This window comes from Chiroxiphia lanceolata, unplaced genomic scaffold (assembly GCF_009829145.1).
Source record: "Chiroxiphia lanceolata isolate bChiLan1 unplaced genomic scaffold, bChiLan1.pri scaffold_109_arrow_ctg1, whole genome shotgun sequence".
In the NCBI taxonomy this organism is placed as follows: domain Eukaryota; kingdom Metazoa; phylum Chordata; class Aves; order Passeriformes; family Pipridae; genus Chiroxiphia; species Chiroxiphia lanceolata.
The window spans coordinates 1-21,450 of NW_022476515.1; the positions used below are offsets into that span (position 1 = coordinate 1).

Below are 21,450 nucleotides of genomic sequence, written 5' to 3' on the forward strand. Positions count from 1 at the left end.
GTTGGTCCTCGGCGGGGTTTGGGGTGTTTTGGGGGGTTGGGGGGGGTCCCGGTGTTGGGGGGCACCCGATTGGTCCGCGGGGGGATTTGGGGTGCTCCCAGTGGGGGGGGGGGCACGCGGTTGGACCTCGGCGGGGGTTTGGGGTGTTTTGGGGGGCTTGGGGGGGGTCCCGGTGTTGGGGGGCACCCGATTGATCCACGGGGGGATTTGGGGTGTTTTGGGGGGCTCCCAGCGTGGGGGGGCACCCAGTTGGTCCTCGGCGGGGATTTGGGGTGTTTTGGGGGGCTGGGAGGGGTCCTGGTGTTGGGGGGCACCCGATTCATCCACCGGGGGTTTGAGGCATTTTTGGGGGGCAAGGAGGGGGTCCCGGTGTTGGGGGGCACCCGATTGATCTGCGGGGGGATTTGGGGTATTTTAGGGGGCCGGGAGGGGTCCCGGTATTGGGGGGCACCCGGTTGGTCCGCGGGGGGATTTGGGGTGTTTTGGGGGGCCGGGAGGGGTCCCGGTGTTCAGGGGCACCCGACTGATCTGCGGGGGGATTTGGGGTGTTTTGGGGGGCTCCCAGCGTGGGGGGGCACTCTGTTGGTCCTCGGCGGGGTTTGGGGTGTTTTGGGGGGTTGGGGGGGGTCCCGGTGTTGGGGGGCATCCGGTTGGTCCTCGGCGGGGGTTTGGGGTGTTTTGGGGGGCTGGGGGGGTGCCCGTTCTGGGGGAGGCACCCGATTGATCCACCGGGGGTTTGAGGCATTTTTGGGGGGCAAGGGGGGGCTCCCAGCGTAGAGGGGGGCACCCGACTGGTCCTCGGGGGGGTTTGGGGTGTTTTGGGGGGGGCTGGGGGTGGTCCTGGCTCTGGGAGGGGGGGCTCAGAGGATCTGTCGGGGCATCCCGTAGCCCGTCATGCCCGCCTGGGACGCGCCGCGGTTGGTGCCCATCTGCAGCCCGATGACGCTCTGCCCCTCCTTCAGCTTGTCCTCCGAGAACACCCGGCGGTTCTCCTGCGACTTCCTGCGCCCGCCGGGGACGGGGGGTCAGCGAGAGACCCCCCCCCGAGACCCCCAGGAACCCCTTGGAATCCCAAACCCCCCTCCCCAGGGTCCTAAATATCCCCTTGGAACCCCAGCATCCCCTCCCCAGGGTCCTAAATATCCCCTTGGAACCCCGAACCCTCTCCCCAGGGTCCCCAAATACCCTCTTGGAACCCCAAACCCTCTCCCCAGGGACCCCCAGGAACCCTTGGAATCCCAAACCCCCTCCCCAGGGTCCTAAATACCCCCTTGGATCCCCGAACCCCCTCCCCAGGGACCCCCCGGCCCCCCTTGAAACCCCAAACCCCGTCCCCAGGGTCCTCTGTAATCCCCTGAGACTCCCCCAAGAACCCCTTGGAACCCCAAACTCCCTCTCCCAGGGTCCCAAAAACGCCCCAGGGACCCTCGAAACCCACCCCCTGGGGACCCCCAGGAACCCCTTGGAATCCCAAACCCCCTCCCCAGGGTCCTAAATATCCCCTTGGAATCCCGAACCCCCTCCCCAGGGAACCCCAGGAACCCCCTTGGAACCCCAAACCCTCTCCCCAGGGACCCCCAGGAACCCCTTGGAATCCCAACCCCCCTCCCCAGGGTCCTAAATATCCCCTTGGAATCCCGAACCCCCTCCCCAGGGACCCCCCGGCCCCCCTTGAAACCCCAAACCCCGTCCCCAGGGTCCTCTGTAATCCCCTGAGACTCCCCCAAGAACCCCTTGGAACCCCAAACTCCCTCTCCCAGGGTCCCAAAAACGCCCCAGGGACCCTCGAAACCCACCCCCCGGGGACCCCCAGGAACCCCTTGGAATCCCAAACCCCCTCCCCAGGGTCCTAAATACCCCCTTGGAATCCCGAACCCCCTCCCCAGGGAACCCCAGGAACCCCTTGGAACCCCAAACCCCCTCCCCAGGGTCCCCAAATACCCTCTTGGAACCCCAAACCCTCTCCCCAGGGACCCCCAGGAACCCCTTGGAACCCCAACACCCCCCCTGAGACCCCCAGGAATCCCTTGGAACCCCAAACTCCCTCCCCCAGGGTCCCAAAACTGCCCCAGGGACCCTCCAAACCCACTCCCTGGGGACCCCCAGGAACCCCTTGGAAACCTAAAACCCTCTCCAGGGTCCCCTATAACCCCTCCCCAAACACCCTAGGACACCCTTGGAACCCCAAAACCCTCCCCGGGGTCCCCAAATACCCCCTTGGAACCCCAAACCCCCTCCCCAGGGTCCCCTATAACCCCCTCCAGTGCCCCCCAGAACCTCCTTGGAACCCTAAAACCCTCCCCAGGGTCCCCAAATACCCCCTTGGAACCCCAAACCCCCTCCCCAGGGTCCCCTATAACCCCCTCCAGTGCCCCCCAGAACCTCCTTGGAACCCTAAAACCCTCCCCAGGGTCCCCAAATACCCCCTTGGAACCCCAAACCCCCTCCGCAGGGTCCCAAAACCGCCCCAGGGACCCCCAAAACCCCTCCCCAGGATCCCCCCAATCCCCTCAGGGACCCCCCGAAATCTCCCAGGGACGCTGAAACCCCCCCCCCGGGGACCCCAAACCCCCCTCCCCAGGGTCCCTGTGGGGGATTTTGGGGCCGGGCACCCCCCTGGCACCTACTTGGGGAACCAGTTGGGGTCTCCTCGGAAGAGCCCGTCGCCCTTGGCGGCTGCCAGGCTGCCCAGGTTCATCAGTGTGCGCTGCACACACGCCAGGTTCTTCCCTGGGGGACCCCACGGGGTTGGCACCGTGCTGTGCCCACCCTGTGCCCACCCTGTGCCCACCCTGTGCCCACCCCATACCCACCCTGTGCCCACCCTGTGCCCACCCCGTGCCCACCCTGTGCCCCCTTCCCAGAGATCCACGGGCTGGGACCATTCCCGATCCCATTCCCATTCCCATTCCCACCTTCCCAGAGATCCATGCTCTGGAAGATGTCCATGATCCCATAACCCCCCTCATTCCCATTCCCAATCCCATTCCCACCTTCCCAGAGATCCACGGTCTGGAAGATGTCCATGATCCCATAACCCCCTTCATTCCCGATCCCATTCCCAATCCCATTCCCGATCCCAATCCCATTCCCACCTTCCCAGAGATCCACGCTCTGGAAGATGTCCATGATCCCATAACCCCCCTCATTCCCATTCCCAATCCCATTCCCACCTTCCCAGAGATCCACGCTCTGGAAGATGTCCATGATCCCATAACCCCCCTCATTCCCGATCCCATTCCCATTCCCACCTTCCCAGAGATCCACGGTCTGGAAGATGTCGGTGGGGGCGATCCCGTAGCGCTCGGCCGCCTGCAGGAATTGGGAGATCTGCTCCATCTGTTTGAAGGCCATGGAGGATCCCTGGATTTTGGGCACCGGGGGCCGATCCCGAGGGTGGAGGCTGTTGATGAGCCGGCACAGAACCTGCGGGGTGGGCGGGATTTGGGGTCAGGGGTTGGGGTCAGGGGTCAGGTTTGGGGTCAGGGGTTGGGGTTTGGGGTCAGGGGTCAGATTGGGGTCAGGGGTTGGGGTTTGGGGTCAGGGGTTGGGTTTGGGGTCAGGGGTTGGGGTTTGGGGTCAGGGGTTGGGGTTGGGGTCAGGGGTTGGGGTCAGGGGTTGGGGTCAGGGGTTGGGGTTTGGGGTCAGGGTTGGGGTTTGGGGTCAGGGGTTGGGGTCAGGGGTTGGGGTCAGGGGTTGGGGTTTGGGGTCAGGGTTGGGGTTTGGGGTCAGGTGTTGGGGTTTGGGGTCAGGGGTTGGGGTTTGGGGTTGGGGTTTGGGGTCAGGGGTTGGGGTTTGGGGTCAGGGGTTGGGGTTGGGGTCAGGGGTTGGGGTCAGGGGTTGGGTTTGGGGTCAGGGGTTGGGGTTTGGGGTCAGGGGTTGGGGTCAGGGGTTGGGTTTGGGGTCAGGGGTTGGGTTTGGGGTCAGGGGTTGGGGTTTGGGGTCAAGGGTTGGGGTTTGGGGTCAGGGGTTGGGTTTGGGGTCAGGAGTTGGGGTTTGGGGTCAGGGGTTGGGGTTTGGGGTCAGGGGTTGGGGTTTGGGGTCAGGGTTGGGGTCAGGGGTCAGGGTTGGGGTCAGGGGTTGGGTTTGGGGTCAGGGGTTGGGTTTGGGGTCAGGAGTTGGGGTTTGGGGTCAGGGTTGGGGTCAGGAGTTGGGGTTTGGGGTCAGGGGTTGGGGTCAGGAGTTGGGGTTTGGGGTCAGGGGTTGGGGTTGGGGTCAGGAGTTGGGGTTTGGGGTCAGGGGTTGGGGTTTGGGGTCAGGGGTTGGGGTTTGGGGTCAAGGGTTGGGGTTTGGGGTCAGGAGTTGGGGTCAGGGGTTGGGGTTTGGGGTCAGGGGTTGGGTTTGGGGTCAGGGGTTGGGGTTTGGGGTCAGGGGTTGGGGTCAGGGGTTGGGGTTTGGGGTCAGGGGTTGGGTTTGGGGTCAGGGGTTGGGGTTTGGGGTCAGGGGTTGGGGTTGGGGTCAGGGGTTGGGGTTGGGGTCAGGGTTTGGGGTCAGGGGTTGGGGTTTGGGGTCAGGGGTTGGGGTCAGGGGTTGGGGTCAGGGGTTGGGTTTGGGGTCAGGGTTGGGGTTTGGGGTCAGGGGTTGGGGTCAGGGGTTGGGGTCAGGGGTTGGGGTTTGGGGTCAGGGGTTGGGGTTTGGGGTCAGGGGTCAGATTGGGGTCAGGGGTTGGGGTTTGGGGTCAGGGGTTGGGGTTTGGGGTCAGGGGTTGGGGTTTGGGGTTGGGGTTTGGGGTCAGGGGTTGGGGTTGGGGTTGGGGTCAGGGTTTGGGGTCAGGGGTTGGGGTTGGGGTTGGGGTCAGGGTTTGGGGTCAGGGGTTGGGTTTGGGGTCAGGGGTTGGGGTTTGGGGTCAGGGGTTGGGGTCAGGTTTGGGATCAGGGGTTGGGTTTGGGGTCAGGGGTTGGGTTGGGGGTCAGGGGTTGGGGTTTGGGGTCAGGGGTTGGGTTTGGGGTCAGGGGTTGGGTTTGGGGTCAGCTTTGCAGTGAGTTGTGGGGTCAGCTTTGGGGTCAGGTTTGGGGTCAGGGGTTGGGGTTTGGGGTCAGGGGTCAGGGTTTGGGGTCAAGGGTTTGGTTCAGGGGTTGGGGTTTGGAGTCAGGTTTGGGGTCAGCTTTGGGGTTGGGTTTGGGGTCAGGGTTGGGTTCAGGGTTTGGGGTCAGGTTTGGGGTCAGGGGTTGGGGTCAGGTGTGGGGTTGGGTTTGAGGTTTGGGGTCACCTTTGGGGTCACCTTTGGGGTCAGGTTTGGGGTCAGGGGCTGGGGGTTGGGGTTTGGGGTTGGGTTTTGGGGTCACCTTTGGGGTCAGGTTTAGGGTCAGTTGTGGGAGCAGGTTTGGGGTTGGATTTGGGGTCACCTTTGGGGTCAGCTTTGGGGTCAGCTTTGGGGTCGGGTTTGGGGTCAGAGGTCAGCTTTGGGGTCGGGTTTGGGGTCAGCTTTGGGGGTAGGTTTGAGGTCGGCTTTGGGGTCAGTTCAGGGGCATGTTTGGGGTCACCTTTGGGGTGGGGTTTGGGGTCAGGGGTCAGGTTTGGGGTCGGGTTTGGGGTCAGGGTTTGGTTCAGGGTTTGGGGTCAGTGTGGGTCAGTTATGGGATCAGTGTGGGGTCAGTTATGGGGTCAGTGTGGGGTCAGGGCTGTAGGATCAGTTGTGGGGTCTGTTGTGGAGTCAGTTGTGGGGTCAATTGTAGGATCGGTTATGGGGTCAGTTATAGGGTCAGTTGTAGTATCAGTTATGGGGTCAGTTGTGGGGTCAGGGCTGTAGGATCAGTTCTGGGGTCAGTTCTGGGGTCAGTGTGGGGTCAGGGCTGTAGGATCAGTTCTGGGGCCAGTTCTGGGGTCAGGGCTGTAGGATCAGTTCTGGGGTCAGTTCTGGGGTCAGGGCCGTAGTATCAGTTATGGGATCAGTTCTGGGGTCAGTATGGGGTCAGTATGGGGTCAGGGCCGTAGGATCAGTTCTGGGGTCAGTTCTGGGATCAGTACGGGGTCAGCTCTGGGGTCAGGGCTATAGGATCAGTTCTGGGGTCAGTATGGGGTCAGCTATGGGGTCAGGGCTATAGGATCAGTTCTGGGGTCAGTACGGGGTCAGCTCTGGGGTCAGGGCTATAGGATCAGTTCTGGGGTCAGTTATGGGGTCAGTTATGGGGTCAGGGCTGTAGGATCAGTTCTGGGGTCAGTGTGGGGTCAGGGCCGTAGTATCAGTTCTGGGGTCAGTTCTGGGGTCAGCTATGGGGTCAGCTATGGGGTCAGTTATGGGATCAGTTCTGGGGTCAGTTCTGGGGTCAGTATGGGGTCAGTTATGGGATCAGTTCTGGGGTCAGGGCTGTAGGATCAGTTCTGGGGTCAGTATGGGGTCAGTTATGGGGTCAGTTGTAGTATCAGTTCTGGGGCCAGTTCTGGGGTCAGGGCCGTAGTATCAGTTATGGGGTCAGTTCTGGGGTCAGTACGGGGTCAGCTCTGGGGTCAGGGCTATAGGATCAGTTCTGGGATCAGTACGGGGTCAGTTCTGGGGTCAGGGCTATAGGATCAGTTCTGGGATCAGTACGGGGTCAGTTATGGGGTCAGGGCTATAGGATCAGTTCTGGGATCAGTACGGGGTCAGTTATGGGGTCAGGGCTATAGGATCAGTTCTGGGGTCAGCTCTGGGGTCAGGGCTATAGGATCAGTTCTGGGGTCAGTACAGGGTCAGCTCTGAGGTCAGGGCTATAGGATCAGTTCTGGGGTCAGTACGGGGTCAGCTCTGGGGTCAGGGCTATAGGATCAGTTCTGGGGTCAGTACGGGGTCAGCTCTGGGGTCAGGGCTATAGGATCAGTTCTGGGGTCAGTACGGGGTCAGCTCTGGGGTCAGGGCTATAGGATCAGTTCTGGGGTCAGTACGGGGTCAGCTCTGGGGTCAGGGCTATAGGATCAGTTCTGGGGTCAGTACGGGGTCAGCTCTGGGGTGTCCCCCCCCGGGGCACTCACGGTGCCATCCTTGAGCCACTGCTGGAAGCCGTCCCTACCGGGCTCGGGCGGGGCCGGGGCGGGGCCGCCGTCGCCGCCGCACTGGGCGAGGACCCAGCGCACGAGCAGCTGCTCCAGCTCGGGGTCGTACTGGCGCTCGATCTTCTGCTGCACCTCCCGGCTCAGCCCGTACGACGGGCCCCGGTTCGCCATCCTGGGGGCACAGGGGGGCCGTGGGGGCCAAGGAAAGAGGGGTTGTGGTGGCCCAGGTGAGACAGGGAGGCTGTGGTGGGGACAGGGGGCACAGGGGGGTTGTGGTGGCCCAGGTGAGACAGGGGGGCTGTGGTGGGGACAGGGGGCACAGGGGGGCTGTGGTGGGGACAGGGGACACAGGGGGGCTGTGGTGGCCAAGGACAGGGGGGTTGCGGTGGCCCAGGTGGGGACAGAGGGGTTATGGTGGGACAGGGGACACAGGGGGGCTGTGGTGGGACAGGGGACACAGGAGGGCTGTGGTGGGACAGGGGGCAGAGGGGGGCTGTGGTGGCCAAGGACAGGGGCATTGTGGTGGCCCAGGTGAGACAGGGGGGTTGTGGTGGCCCAGGTAGGGACAGGGAGGTTGTGGTGGGGACAGGGGACACAGGGGGGCTGTGGGGGCCAAGGACAGGGGGGTTGTGGTGGCCCAGGTAGGGACAGGGGCTGTGGCGGGGACAGAGGGGTTGTGGTGGTCAAGGACAGGGTGGCTGTGGTGGCCCAGGTGAGACAGGGGGGTTGTGGTGGCCCAGGTGGGGACAGAGGGGGGCTGTGGTGGGGACAGGGACAGAGGGGCTGTGGTGGGGACAGGGGGTACAGGGGGGTTGTGGTGGCCCAGGTGGGGACAGAGGGGCTGTGGTGGGGACAGGGGACACAGGGGGGTTGTGGTGGGGACAGGGGACACAGGGGGGTTGTGGTGGGGACAGGGGACACAGGGGGGTTGTGGTGGCCAAGGACAGGGTGGTTGTGGTGGCCCAGGTAGGGACAGAGGGGCTGTGGTGGGACAGGGGACACAAGGGGAGTGGCAGGGACAGGGGACACAGGAGGGTTGTGGTGGCCAAGGACAGGGGGGTTGTGGTGGCCCAGGTGGGCACAGAGGGGCCATGGTGGCCAAGGACAGAGTGGTTGTGGTGGCCCAGGTAGGGACAGGGGGGCTGTGGTGGAGACTGGGGACACAGGGGGGCTGTGCTGGGGACAGGGGGGATGTGGTGGCCAAGGACAGGGTGGCTCTGGTGGCAGGGGACACAGGGGGAGTGGCAAGGACAGGGTGGCCATGGTGGGGAGAGGGTGGCACTGGTGGCCAAGGACAGGGTGGTTCTGGTGGCCCAGACGGGACCAGAGGGGCCGGGGTGGGGCCAGAGTGGCTTTGGTGGCTCTGGTGGGGCCAGGTTGGCTCTGGTGGGGCCAGGGTGGCACTGGTGGGGCCAGGGTGGCACTGGTGGCCAAGGACAGGGTGGCTCTGGTGGCCCAGGTGGGGCCAGGGTGGCTCTGGTGGGGCCAGGCTGGCACTGATGCCCAAGGACAGAGTGGCACTGGTGGCCCAGATGGGGCCAAAGGGGCCAGGGTGGGGCCAGAGTGGCTTTGGTGGCTCTGGTGGGGTCAGGCTGGCACTGGTGGCACTGGTGGGGCCAGGGTGGCACTGGTGGCCAAGGACAGGGTGGCACTGGTGGCCCAGGTGGGGCCAGGGTGGCACTGATGGCACTGGTGGGGCCAGGTTGGCACTGGTGGCACTGGTAGGGCCAGGGTGGCAATGGTGCCCAAGGACAGGGTGGTTCTGGTGGCCCAGATGGGGCCAAAGGGGCCGGGGCGGGGCCAGAGTGGCTTTGGTGGCTCTGGTGGGGCCAGGCTGGCACTGATGGCACTGGTGGGGCCAGGCTGGCACTGGTGGCTCTGGTGGGGCCAGGCTGGCACTGGTGGCACTGGTGGCACTGGGCCCCCCCGTGCCCGTGCCCTGGCAGGGCCCCGTCCGGCCCGGAGGAGCCTTATCTGTGCCCGCCAGGCGCTGCCAGGGCTCTGCCCTCTTCCTGCCCAGCCCTCCCCACAGCGGGCACGGGGGCTGTGCCCACCCCCAGCACCGCAGAGGGACCCCCCCAGGACCCCTGAACCCCCCCGGTGCCCACCCGGTGCCCACCCCGAGCCCCCCGTGCCCGCTGCTCGTCCCCCCCCCCCCCCGGTGCTCCCGGAGCTCCCCCCCCCCCCGTGTGCCCGGGCACGGAGCCACATCCCGGATCTGGGATTGGCACGGGAGCCCCTGGAGGGGGGGGGGGAAAGGGGGGGAAAAAGGGGGTGTCCCCACCCCGGCAGGACCCCACCCCGGCCAAAGTGCCACTCGGGGCGGTGCCACTTCGGGGTTGTGCCCTCCAGGGACTCCGTGCCCACGGGGGGGGGGGGTGGACACACCCACACACGGGTGCCCTGCCCACGCAAACGGGGGGCCCTGAGCCCCCCCAGAGACCCCCCCCCCAAGTCCCCCTGTGCCCTCTGCGTGCCCCCCCTGTGCCCACCGGTGCCATTGTCCCCATCCTGCCCCCCCTCCCCCGGGGATTTGGGGGGCACCCCGAGGCTGAAGCACGTGCTGATCCCCCCCCAAAATCACCCCCCCCCAGGGCAGGGGGTGCCGCTGCCCACCCCGGTGTCCCCCCCCCCCGGTGCCAGTCGGGGACATGTGGCAGATCCCCAACCCCCCCCCCGGGGGTGCCACTTTGGGGTCCGTGTCACCCACGTGGCTCCAGGTTTTTTTTTGGGGGGGGGGGTCCTGTCACCAGGGGAGGGGGGACAGGAGGAAATCCAACACATCTCCCCCAGACCCAAATCCACCGAGGGGGGGTCCCAGAGCTCAGGGTCGGGTCAGGGGGTGCCCCCCGGGCCGGGGGGGGGGGGGTCCTGTCACCAGGGGAGGGGGGACAGGAGGAAATCCAACACCCCCCCTCCCCCAGACCCAAATCCACGGTGTGTAGGGGGGGGGTCCCAGGGGGTCTCAGAGGCCAAGATCAGGTCGGGGGGTGCCCCCCAGGCCGGGGGGGGGTGGCACGGGGAGCCCCCCGGGAGGGAAAGGGGGGGGGGGGTTTGGGGAGCGCCCGGCGGGGGGGCCAAGGGATTGGGAAACAAAGGAGCTGGAACTGGGATCATTTCCCGACCCAGCCGGGGCTTGCCCAGGAGGAGGCGGCGGGGGGGGGGGAACGCGGGGGGGGGACACGCCCGGTCCCGGCTCCGTTGCTCCGGAGACCCCCCCGGAGCCCGCGGGAAGGGGTTGTGCCCAGCCCGGTGGGTATTGGGGGGGTCTCAGCTCGGGGGGAGCCACCCTAGGGTCCCCAGGGTCAGGCTGGGCACCCCCTCGGGGGGCTGTGGGCATTGCCTCGGGGGGCTGTGGGCACCCCCGGGGGGACCGGGGCACCCTGGGGACCCCCGGTGACAACAGGCAGGGGGGCACAGCCAGGACAGGGCAACCCCGGGGACCCCCAAAATACCCCGGGGGGCAGCGGGGAGGGGACACGACCACCGTGGTAACCCCAGAGACCCCCGGGGGGTGCAGGGAGGGGACACGGTCACCCTGGAGACCCTCAAAACACCCTGGGGGGCATCGAGGAGGGGACACGGCCACCCTGGTGACCCCAGAGACCCCCGGGGGGCTGCAGGGAGGGGACACGGCCACCCTGGTGACCCCAGAGACCCCCGGGGGGCTGCAGGGAGGGGACACGGTCACCCTGGTGACCCCAGAGACCCCCGGGGGGTACAGAGAGGGGACACGGTCACCCTGGTGACCCCAGAGACCCCCGGGGGCTGCAGGGAGGGGACACGGCCACCCTGGTGACCCCCCAGAGACCCCCGGGGGCTGCAGGGAGGGGACCCCGGGAGGGGACACGGGGCGAGGGGGGCAGCCACCACAGAGCCACCCCGGGGACCCTCAAAAACCCCCCGGGGGGCAGCGGGGAGGGGACACGGCCACCCTGGTGACCCCAGAGACCCCCGGGGAGGGGACCCCGAGGGGGACACGTGGAGGGGACCCCTTAGGGACACAGGGAGAGGACCCCGGGGGGGACACATGGAGGGGACCCTTTGGGGACACGGGGAGGGGACCCCTCGGGGACACATGGAGGGGACCCCGGGGGGGACACATGGAGGGGACCCTTGAGGGACACGTGGAGGGGACTCCTTGGGGACACAGGGAGAGGACCCCGGGGGGAACACGGGGAGGGGACCCCGGGGGACACACATGGAGGGGACCCCTCAGGGACACGGGGAGGGGTCCGGAGCCCCCCCCGCGGCCTCTCCCCGGGCTCCCCCCCCCCGCCCCCCGCGGGAAGGGCCGGAAGCCCCACCCGGGTCCGGTTTCCCGGGCGTGTCCAGGGGGCTCCGCGGGCGCGGGGGCTTGGGGGGGGTGGTTCGGGGGGGACACCCCGGGGAGGGGGCGGGGGGTGAGTGGTCCCCCCTCGCTGTCCCCATCCCCCTGTGCTGGTGGCACCTCCCGCTGCCCATCCCGCTCCCGGTGCCCGCTCCCGCTCCCGGTGCCCCGTGCCCGCTCCCGGTGCCCGGTGCCCGGTGGCCGTGCCTACCTGCGGCGCCGGTCCCGCTGTCCCCGGGGTGGCAGTGCCGGATGTCGCCGCCGCCCGCGCCCTTTTCAGGGCTGATGTCACCGCGGGCGGGGGCGGCCCCGGCACCGCCCGGCACCGCCCGCCCCCGGGGCGGGACCGGCCGCCAGCGCGGGCACCGGGGCTGGCACCGAGCCCCTGGGAGTGGCACAGAACCCTTCCCGGGCGTGGCACCCAACCCCCGGGGGTGGCAACGAACCGCCCCCACGGGGGTGGCACCGAACCCCTGGGAGAGGCACTGAGCCCCCCACGGGGGTGGCACCGAACCCCTGGGAGTGGCACCGAACCGCCCCCGGGGGTGGCACCGAACCCCTGGGAGTGGCATTGAACCAATGGGGGGGGCACCGAACCCCTGGGAGTGGCACCGAACCGCCCCCGGGGGTGGCACCGAACCCCTGGGAGTGGCACCGAACCGCCCCCGGGGGTGGCACCGAACCCCTGGGAGTGGCATTGAACCAATGGGGGGGGCACCGAACCCCTGGGAGTGGCACTGAGCCCCCCACGGGGGTGGCACCGAACCCCTGGGAGTGGCATTGAACCCACGGGGGGGAACCGAACCCCCCGCGGGAGTGGCACTGAGCCCTTGGGAGTGGCACTGAGCCCCCCACGGGGGTGGCACCGAACCCCTGGGAGTGGCACCGAACCCTTGGGAGTGGCACTGAACCGCCTCCGGGGGTGGCACCGAACCCTTGGGAGTGGCACTGAACCCCTGGGAGTGGCACTGAACCCACGGGGGTGGCACTGGACCCCTGGGAGTGGTACCGAACCGCCCCCGGGGGTGGCACCGAGCCCCCTGGGAGTGGCACCGAACCCCTGGGAGTGGCACTGAGCCCCCCACGGGGGTGGCACCGAACCCCTGGGAGTGGCACTGAGCCCCCCACGGGGGTGGCACCGAACCCCTGGGAGTGGCACCAAACCCCTGGTAGTGGCACTGAGCCTCCCACGGGGGTGGCACCGAACCCCTGGGAGTGGCACCGAACCCTTGGGAGTGGCACCGAGCCCTCCACGGGAGTGGCACCGAACCCCCCGCGGGAGTGGCACCGAACCCCTGGTAGTGGCACTGAGCCCCCCACGGGGGTGGCACCGAACCCCTGGGAGTGGCACCGAACCCCTGGGAGTGGCACTGAGCCCCCCACGGGGGTGGCACCGAACCCCTGGGAGTGGCACCGAACCGCCCCCGGGGGTGGCACCGAACCCCTGGGAGTGGCACCGAACCCCTGGGAGTGGCACCGAAGCCCTGGGAGTGGCACTGAGCCCCCCACGGGGGTGGTACTGGACCCCTGGGAGTGGCACCGAACCCTTGGGAGTGGCACTGAACCCACGGGGGTGGCACTGGACCCCTGGGAGTGGCACCGAACCCCTGGTAGTGGCACTGAGCCCCCCACGGGGGTGGCACCGAACCCCTGGGAGTGGCACCGAACCCCTGGGAGTGGCACTGAGCCCCCCACGGGGGTGGCACTGGACCCCTGGGAGTGGCACCGAACCCCTGGTAGTGGCACTGAGCCCCCCACGGGAGTGGCATCGAACCCCCCGGAGTGGCATCGAACCCTTTGGAGTGGCACTGAACCCACGGGGGTGACACCGAACCCCTGAGAGTGGCACCGAACCCTCTGCGGGGGTGGCACTGAACCCACGGGGGTGGCACCGAACCCCTGAGAGTGGCACCGAACCCCCGGGAGTGACACCGAACCCCCGGGAGTGGCACCGAACCCCCGGGAGTGACACCGAACCCCTGAGAGTGGCACCGAACCCTCTGCGGGGGTGGCACTGAACCCACGGGGGTGGCACCGGACCCCCGGGAGTGGCACCGAACCCCCGGGAGTGGCACCGGACCCCCGGAAGTGGCACCGGACCCCCGGGAGTGACACCGAAGCCCCGGGAGTGACACCGGACCCTCCCCGGGGGTGGCCCCGAGTCCCCTGGGAGTGACATCGAGCTCCCGGGGGTGGCACCGAATCCCCCTCCCCGCCTCCCCCGGGAGTGGCACCGCCCCGGGAGGGGCTGCGGGAAGGGAAAGGGAGGGGGGGCAACAAGGGGAGGGGGGACAGAGGGGCCGTGGTGGGGACAGGGTGGCCCTGGTGGCCCAGGTGGGGACAGAGGGTGGCCCTGGTGGTCCAGGTGGGGACAGAGTGGCTGTGGGGGGGACAGGGTGGCCCTGGTGGGGACAGGGTGGCCGTGGTGGCCCAGGTGGGGACAGAGTGGCTGTGGAGGGGACAGGGTGGCCCTGGTGGGGACAGGGTGGCCCTGGTGGCCAAGGACAGGGTGGCTGTGGTGGCCCAGGTGGGGACAGGGTGACAATGGTGAGGACAGAGTGGCTGTGGTGGGGACAGGGGTGGCCGTGGTGGCCATGATGGGGACAGGGGTGGCCATGGTGGCCAAGGTTGGGACAGGGTGACAATGGTGGGGACAGGGTGGCTGTGACAGGGGGGCTGTGGCGACAGGGGGACACAGAGGCTGTGTGGGGACAGGGTGGCCCTGGTGGCCCAGGTGGGGACAGAGGGGCTGTGGTGGCCGGGGGACACAAGGGGAGTGACAGGGGGACACAGGGGGAGTGGCAGGGACAGAGTGGCTCTAGTGGCCCAGGTGGGGACAAAGAGACTGTGGTGGCCGTGGTGGCCAAGGACAAGGTGGCCATGGTGGCTATGGTGGGCACAGGGGGGCTGTGGTGGCCAAGGACAGGGTGGCTGTGGTGGCCCAGGTGGGGACAGAGGTGGCTGTGGTGGCCAAGGACAGGGTGGCTGTGGTGGCCATGGTGGGGACAGAGGTGGCCGTGGTGGCCAAGGACAGGGTGGCTGTGGTGGTCATGGTGGGGACAGAGGTGGCCGTGGTGGCAGGGGGACACGGGGGCTGCTTGGGGACACGTGCCTGTGGTGGCTGTGGTGGGGACAGGGTGACAGGGGTGTCACAGGGGGTGACAGTGGTGGCAGTGTCACACAGGATGGCTGCGGGGGCTGAGGTGACAACGGGGTGGCTTTGGTGGGGACGGGGGGGCAGTGGTGACAGGGGGACAGTGGCTGTGGTGACAAGGGGACAGTGACTGTGTGACAGGGGGACAGTGGCTGTGGTGACAGAGGGACAGTGTCTGTGTGACAGGGGACAGTGGCTGTGGTGACAGGGGGACAGTGTCTGTGTGACAGGGGGACAGTGTCTGTGTGACAGGGGGACAGTGGCTGTGTGACAGGGGGACACAGGGCAGTGGTGACAGGGACACAGGGCTGTGGTGACAGGGGGACAGTGACCATGGTGAGAGGGGGACACAGGGTAGTGGTGACAGGGGACTGGCTGTGGTGACAGGGGGACAGTGGCAGTGGTGGCAGGGACAGAGTGATCATGGTGGGGACAGTGGTTGCGGTGACAGGGCTGTGTGACGGGACAGTGTCTGTGTGACAGAGGGACAGTGTCTGTGTGACAGGGGACAGTGACTGTGGTGACAGAGGGACAATGTCTGTGTGACAGGGGGACAGTGTCTGTGTGACAGGGCTGTGGTGACAGGGGACAGTGACTGTGTGACAGGGGGACACAGGGCAGTGGTGGCAGTGGGGACACCCATGGCCTGGCTCTGGCGACACGGGGACAGCCGGGAGGGGGGAGGGGAGGGGGGAGGTGGCCTCCGCAGTGGCGCCGGGAGGGGACAGTCGGTGGCACCGCTCCCGTTTCCAAGGGAAACGCCACCAAAACACCAAACAAACGCGCGGGCTCGGGGCCACCAGCGGCCGGACGGGTGGCAGGGCCACCACCGCCGTGTCACCGTCACCCCCTCACCCCCCCCAGCACCCAACCCACCCCCCCCCGAGGTGCCACCGTGTCCCCCGAGCTCGGCTGCGGCGGGGGGGACCGGCCCCGCGGTGTCCCCCCCCCCCTCCACGGGTGACACGGGGTGACAGGGGGGTGTTGTCACCTTTGTCACTCGTACACCCCCCCCTCCGGGTTGTGGGTGGGGATTTTGGGTGGGTTTGGTGACGTGGGGGGGGGGACACCAGGGCGGGGGGTGGCCCAGGGGACGGGGGGGGGACACGAGAGACGAGGGCAGGGGGTGACACGGAGGTGGCAGGAGGGGGGTGGCACAGTGGCAGGACAGGGGTGACACGAGGGGGTGGGGAAGGTGACACAGGAGGCCCAGGGTGACACAGAGCAGGAGGGGACAGGTCCCAGGGGGTGACTTGGGGACAGGACCCCCAGGGGTGGCACAGGGGAGGACACGCGGGGGGGACAGGGGGACACAGGGGGTGACACGGGGGTGGGACACCAGGGGGGACACAGGGGGTGACACAGCAGGACTTTGGGGGGACACAGAGGGACACAGGGGGTGACACAGGGGTGGGACACCAGGGGGGACACAGGGGGTGACACGGCAGGACCTTGGGGGGACACAGAGGGACACAGGGGGTGACACGGGGGGTGGGACACCAGGGGGGACACAGGGGGTGACAGAGCAGGACCTTGAGGGGACACAGAGGGACACAGGGGGTGACACAGGGGTGGGACCCCGGGGGGACACAGGGTGACATGAGGGGGTGACACGGGGGTGACAGAGGGGTGGGACACGGGGGGGACACAGGGGGTGACACAGCAGGACCCCAGGGTGACACGAGGGGGTGAAACAGGGGGTGACACAGGGGGTGACACGGCAGGACCCCCAGGGTGACACAGGGGGTGACACAGGGCTGGGACATCGAGGGGACACAGGGGGTGACACGGTAGGACCCCAGGGTGACACGAGGGGGTGAAACAGGGGGTGACACAGGGGGTGACAGGGTAGGACCCCAGGGTGACACAGGGGGTGACACAGGGGTGGGACACCGAGGGGACACAGGGGGTGACAGGGTAGGACCCCAGGGTGACACAGGGGGTGACACGGCAGGACCCCCAAGGTGACACGAGGGGGCAAAACAGGGGGTGACACGGGGGTGGGACACGGGGGAGACACAGAGGGTGACACGGTAGGACCCCAGGGTGACACAGGGGGTGACACAGGGGGGGTACACGGGGGGTGACACGGGGCTGGGACCCCGGGGGGGACACGGGAGGTGACACGACAGGACCCCCAGGGTGACATGAGGGGGTGACACAGGGCTGGGACACCGAGGGGACACAGAGGGTGACACGGTAGGACCCCAGGATGACTCAGGGGGTGACACGGGGGGGCACGCGGGGGGTGACACGGGGCTGGGACCCCGGGGGGTACACGGGGGGTGACACGGCAGGACCCCCAGGGTGACACAGGGGGTGACACAGGGGGTGACACGGGGCTGGGACCCCGTGTGTGGGGGTGTGACACGGCCGGGGCTCCGTGACCCGACGTGACCCGTCCCGGAGCCCACGCGCGACAGCGGCTCCAGCGATGACGTCACCCCGTCTGGCCCCGCCCCCGCGTGACGCGGTCCCGCGGCATGGCCATAGAAGGGCATGGGGAGCGCAGGCCACGCCCCCCCAAAAAGGGAAAGGGGAGGGGACACCCCGGAATTGGGGGGGGACAGGAGGGGACGGGAACACCGGAGAGGGGACAGGAAAGGGGGACACAGCGATAGGAGGGGGGGCAGCGGGGGGGGGGGGGACACACCAAAGGATGGGGGGGGGCCAGGAAGGGGAGGGGGGCACAAAAATTGGGGAGGGGAAACATTGGGAAGGGAGGGGAGGACTGGGAAGATGGGGGGGGCACAGAGAAGATGGGGGGGTACCAGGAAGATGGGGGGGGCACAGAGAAGATGGGGGGTACCAGGAAGGGGGGGGGCACAGAGAAGATGGAGGGGTGCCAGGAAGATGGGGGGGGCACAGAGAAGATGGGGGGTACCAGGAAGATGGGGGGGGCACAGAGAAGATGGGGGGGGTACCAGGAAGATGGGGGGACACAGCAACTGGGGGGGGGCACAGAGAAGATGGGGGGTCCCAAGAAGGGGGGGCACAGAGAAGATGGGGTGTACCAGGAAGGGGGGGGGGCACAGAGAAGATGGAGGGTACCAGAAAGAGGGGGGTAGGCACAGAGAAGATGGGGGGGTACCAGGACGATGGGGGGGCACAGAGAAGATGGGGGGTACCAGGAAGTGGGGGGGGGCACAGCAATTTGGGGGCCACAGAGAAGATGGGGGGGTACCAGGAAGAGGGGGGGGCACAGAGAAGACAGGGGGTACCAGGAAGGGAGAGTTCAGGGGGAGCAGCGAGCGGCAAGATCCCCTGAGGGTGGGCTTGGGGTGTGTCCCCCCCCCACCACCACACACGAGCCAGAGCTGCTCTCACGCCTCTTTATTCCCCCCTCCCATCACCCCTTCACCCCCGATCCAGGGAGGGGGGGTCCCGGGGGGGGGGGGTCGGGTCCCTTAGAGCAGCGTGGCCACCTCGAAGCGCTCTGAGCAGCACCCAGGGGCTCCCCCCCTCTGCCTGCGCCGCCGAGCCCCCGGAGACCCCTCGGGGCGGGCCGGGGGGGTCGTCTGGGGCAGGAGGGGGGGCGTCCCCGACGCCGACACCGACCTCACGGGGGGGGGCTCTGCGGGGAGACACGCAGGGTCCGGCCCCGCTGCCGCGACCCCCGCGGCGGCCAAAGGGGCGCGGGCCCGGGGGTGGGGGGCGCGGGGGGGCCGCACTCACGGGGGGGGGGTCGCTGCTGAAGGTCCCGCAGGGCGATGGCGGAGCCGGGCCGGGCGGGGGTCCCGGGCCGGGCGGGGGTGGTCGCGCCCCGGTAAAGCTGCAGCGCCTCCAGGAGCTCGGATTCCAGAGCGAATTCCGCGTCCCACTCGTAGTTCTCGTCCACGGAGGTGTTTCTCCTGAAGGGGGGGAGGGAGAACGGAGGGGGGGGAAAGGGGAGGGCGAGACCCCCGGGGTGGGGGTGAGACCCCCTGGGGATGGGCATCAGGAGAGACCCCGAGGAGTGAGACCCCCGAGGTGGGGGTGACACCCTGGGGTGGGAGTGAGACCCTGGGGATGGGGGTGAGACCCTGGGGATGAGGTTGAGACCCCCGGGGTGGGGGTGACACTCTGGGGATGGGGGTGAGACCCCTGGGGTGGGAGGGAGACCCTGGGGATGGGGGTGAGACCCCAGGAATGGGCATCAGGAGAGACCCCAAGGAGTGAGACCCCAGGAATGGGGGTGAGACCCCAAGAATGGGCATCAGGAGAGACCCCAAGGAGTGAGACCCCAGGGATGGGGGTGAGACCCCAGGAATGGGCATCAGGAGAGACCCCAAGGAGTGAGACCCCAGGGATGGGCATCAGGAGAGACCCCAAGGAGTGAGACCCCAGGAACGGGCATCAGACCCCAGGGATGGGGGTGAGACCCAAGGAATGGGCATCAGGAGAGACCCCAAGGAGTTGAGACCCCAGGGCTGGGCACGTTCCCCACGGCATCAGATCCCACCGAGCGGTGCCAGGACAGACCCCGAGTCCCCCTCCCCCGAGGGACACGAGGACACAGCAGGGACCCCCAGGGGGGTGTCCCCGGGGTGCCGGGAGGCAGCAGGACAGCTCCGTGCCAGGGCACCCCCCGTGCCAGCCCCACCCTGGTCCCGCCCGTGTCTCACCTCTTGCCGATGCCCAGGAAGGTGCCCCCCGGGGCCGGGGCCAGCGAGGGGGGCCGCAGGAAGGAGCCGCTGCCGCGGCCGCTGCTCTGGCTGGTCAGGCTGCCCCGAGGGAGCTGCTCGGGGGGGGGCACCGCGGGCTCCGGGGGTCGCCCGGGGGGCTCAGTCCGGAGGTGGGGGGGGGCACAGCGGGGCCAGGCGGGCGAGCCGGGCAGCGAGGCCTTGGAGGGTCCCAGGGGCAGCCGGGGGGGCTGGAGGAGGGCAGGGGTGGCAGGGGGGGGGGTGGCGTTGGCACAAGTGTCGATGCAGTCCGGGCACGGCGCGGGCGGGGGGCCGGCGGGGGGGTGCCCGCCAGCACGGGGGGGGTCCCCGGGCTCCTCCTCCTCCTCCTCCTCCTCCTCCTCGTCCTCTTGGGGGGGCCAGTCGCCGTCCACGCACATCTCCTTGAAGAAGGGCAGGCTGAGGTACTGCAGGATCCCGCTCATGGCCGGGGGGGCCGCGGGGCGACAGTCCCGGCCCGGGGGGGGCTCGGGGGGCTCCCGGGCGGGGCTGTAAGGCAGGGTGGTGCTGCTGCTGGTGCTGCTGCTGGTGGTCGCCGCGGCGGAGGCCACGGGGCTCACGTCGATGATGCACAAGGCCCCGGCCCCCTCCTCGGCCACGGGGCTGCTGCTGCTCCCCCCCCCGTAGCCGAAATAACGCCCGTGCCGGTGGGCGCCGGCGCGCCGGGGCTGCCCCGCGGGGTGGGGGCGCAGCGAGACCCCCCTGCGCCACACGGGCTCTTCCTCCTCCTCCTCCTCCTCCTCTTCTTCCTCCTCCTCCTCCTCGGAGGGCTCCGCGGGCTGCGGGGGGGGGGTCGCTCTCCAGCACGAAGCGCCCGTCGGGGCCGCGGCGGATCCGCTCGAGCGGCGCCGGCTCTCGTAGCCCCGGCTCTCGTAGCCCCGGCTCTCGTAGCTCCGGCTCTCGTAGCCCGGGGCCGCTCTCTCGTAGCCCGGGGCCGCTGTCGTAGCCCGGGCAGCCGGCGATGCTGAGCCCCAGGCTGGTGCCCGCCTTCTCGCCCCAGAGCAGTGCCCGCTGCAGGCTCTGGCACGGCGAGGGCTGCAGCTTCAGCTTCAGCGCGCTGTCGGGGCTCCCAGGGCCACCAGGAAGGCTGCGGGGAGGGGACACACGGGCGGGGCTGCAGCACCCCCGGCGGGGCGGGACCGGCCGGGCCGGGCCGGGTCACCCCCTCGGTGCTCGCCCCGGTTCTGCTCTCCGGCCAAAAATGCCCCCCCGGGGAGAGTTTGGGGGCAGTGCTGACCCCGGCCCTCATGGCCCTGGGCAGTGGCAGAGGGGGGGTGTCCCCAGGATGTCCCCAAACTGTCCCCAAACTGTCCCCAACCTGTCCCTAAGATGTCCCTAAGCTGTCCCTGTGCTCCCAGCCAGTGGCAGGTGAATAATGGGGTGGGAGTGGGATGGGAGGGAGTGGGATGGGGAAGGAGTGGGATGAGGAAGGAGTGGGATGAGGAAGGAGTGAGGATGAGGAAGGAGTGGGATGAGGAAGGAGTGGGATGGGGAAGGAGTGGGATGAGGAAGGAGTGGGATGGGAGGGAGTGGGATGAGGAAGGAGTGGGATGAGGAAGGAGTGGGATGAGGAAGGAGTGGGATGGGGAGGGAGTGGGATGGGGAAGGAGTGGGATGGGAGGGAGTGGGATGAGGAAGGAGTGGGGTGGGTGGGAGTGGGATGAGGAAGGAGTGGGGTGGGTGGGAGTGGGATGGGGAAGGAGTGGGGTGGGTGGGAGTGGGATGAGGAAGGAGTGGGATGAGGAAGGAGTGGGGTGGGTGGGAGTGGGATGGGGAAGGAGTGGGATGAGGAAGGAGTGGGATGAGGAAGGAGTGGGATGAGGAAGGAGTAGGGATGAGGAAGGAGTGGGATGAGGAAGGAGTGGGATGAGGAAGGAGTGGGATGAGGAAGGAGTGGGGTGGGTGGGAGTGGGATGAGGAAGGAATGGGATGAGGAAGGAGTGGGATGGGGAAGGAGTGGGATGGGGAAGGAGTGGGATGGGGAAGGAGTGGGATGGGGAAGGAGTGGGATGAGGAAGGAGTGGGATGAGGAAGGAGTGAGGATGAGGAAGGAGTAGGGATGGAGAAGGAGAGGGATGGGGGAGCGTGGCATGGTCAGGAATGGGACAGGGAAGGAGTGGGATGGGCATGGGAACGTGGCAAGGCAGGAGCAGGACAAGGAGGGGAGCGTGGCATGGAAGGACACAGAGGGAGCAGGATGGGGTGACAGGACAGGGAGGGAGTGTGGCATGGCAGGAGTGGGACAGGGAGGGTGGCACGGCATGGCAGGACAGGGAGGAGGCAGGATGGGGTGGCAGGATAGGGAGGGTGGCATGGCAGGAGTGGGACAGGGAGGG

General features: G+C 68.3%; 2 protein-coding genes across 2 annotated transcripts; both read right to left on the reverse strand.

Annotated features, from left to right (window-relative positions):
- Positions 1-822: 822 nt before the first annotated feature.
- On the reverse strand, positions 823-11,571 carry TAGLN2 (transgelin 2). The gene is made up of 5 exons (XM_032677272.1): positions 11,511-11,571; positions 6,949-7,141; positions 3,252-3,426; positions 2,628-2,730; positions 823-1,002 (listed from the first exon to the last, which is right to left on the reverse strand). Exons 2-5 carry the CDS (start codon positions 7,138-7,140, stop codon positions 861-863), a joined length of 612 nt encoding a protein of 203 aa, XP_032533163.1. The 5' UTR covers position 7,141; positions 11,511-11,571; the 3' UTR covers positions 823-860.
- A 6,211-nt stretch (positions 11,572-17,782) lies between these two features.
- Positions 17,783-20,363, reverse strand: PRRT1 (proline rich transmembrane protein 1). The gene is made up of 5 exons (XM_032677271.1): positions 20,221-20,363; positions 20,045-20,155; positions 19,058-19,978; positions 18,129-18,304; positions 17,783-18,027 (listed from the first exon to the last, which is right to left on the reverse strand). Exons 1-5 carry the CDS (start codon positions 20,361-20,363, stop codon positions 17,861-17,863), a joined length of 1,518 nt encoding a protein of 505 aa, XP_032533162.1. The 3' UTR covers positions 17,783-17,860.
- Between the last annotated feature and the right edge of the window lie 1,087 nt (positions 20,364-21,450).

What these genes read in the sequence shown, in the direction of transcription:
- TAGLN2 (XM_032677272.1), bottom strand. Translation starts at nt 7,140, where the DNA reads ATGGCGAACCGGGGCCCGTCGTACGGGCTGAGCCGGGAGGTGCAGCAG. An exon ending in AGTGGCTCAAGGATGGCACC is followed by an intron (nt 3,427 to 6,948) that starts GTGAGTGCCCCG and finishes CCCACCCCGCAG; the next exon opens with GTTCTGTGCCGGCTCATCAA. An exon ending in GACCCCAACTGGTTCCCCAA is followed by an intron (nt 1,003 to 2,627) that starts GTAGGTGCCAGG and finishes CGGCGGGCGCAG; the next exon opens with GAAGTCGCAGGAGAACCGCC.
- PRRT1 (XM_032677271.1), bottom strand. Translation starts at nt 20,363, where the DNA reads ATGAGGGCCGGGGTCAGCACTGCCCCCAAACTCTCCCCGGGGGGGCAT. An exon ending in CGGGCTACGACAGCGGCCCC is followed by an intron (nt 19,979 to 20,044) that starts GGGCTACGAGAG and finishes CTACGAGAGCCG; the next exon opens with GGGCTACGAGAGCCGGCGCC. An exon ending in TCAGCAGCGACCCCCCCCCC is followed by an intron (nt 18,028 to 18,128) that starts GTGAGTGCGGCC and finishes GTCTCCCCGCAG; the next exon opens with AGCCCCCCCCCGTGAGGTCG.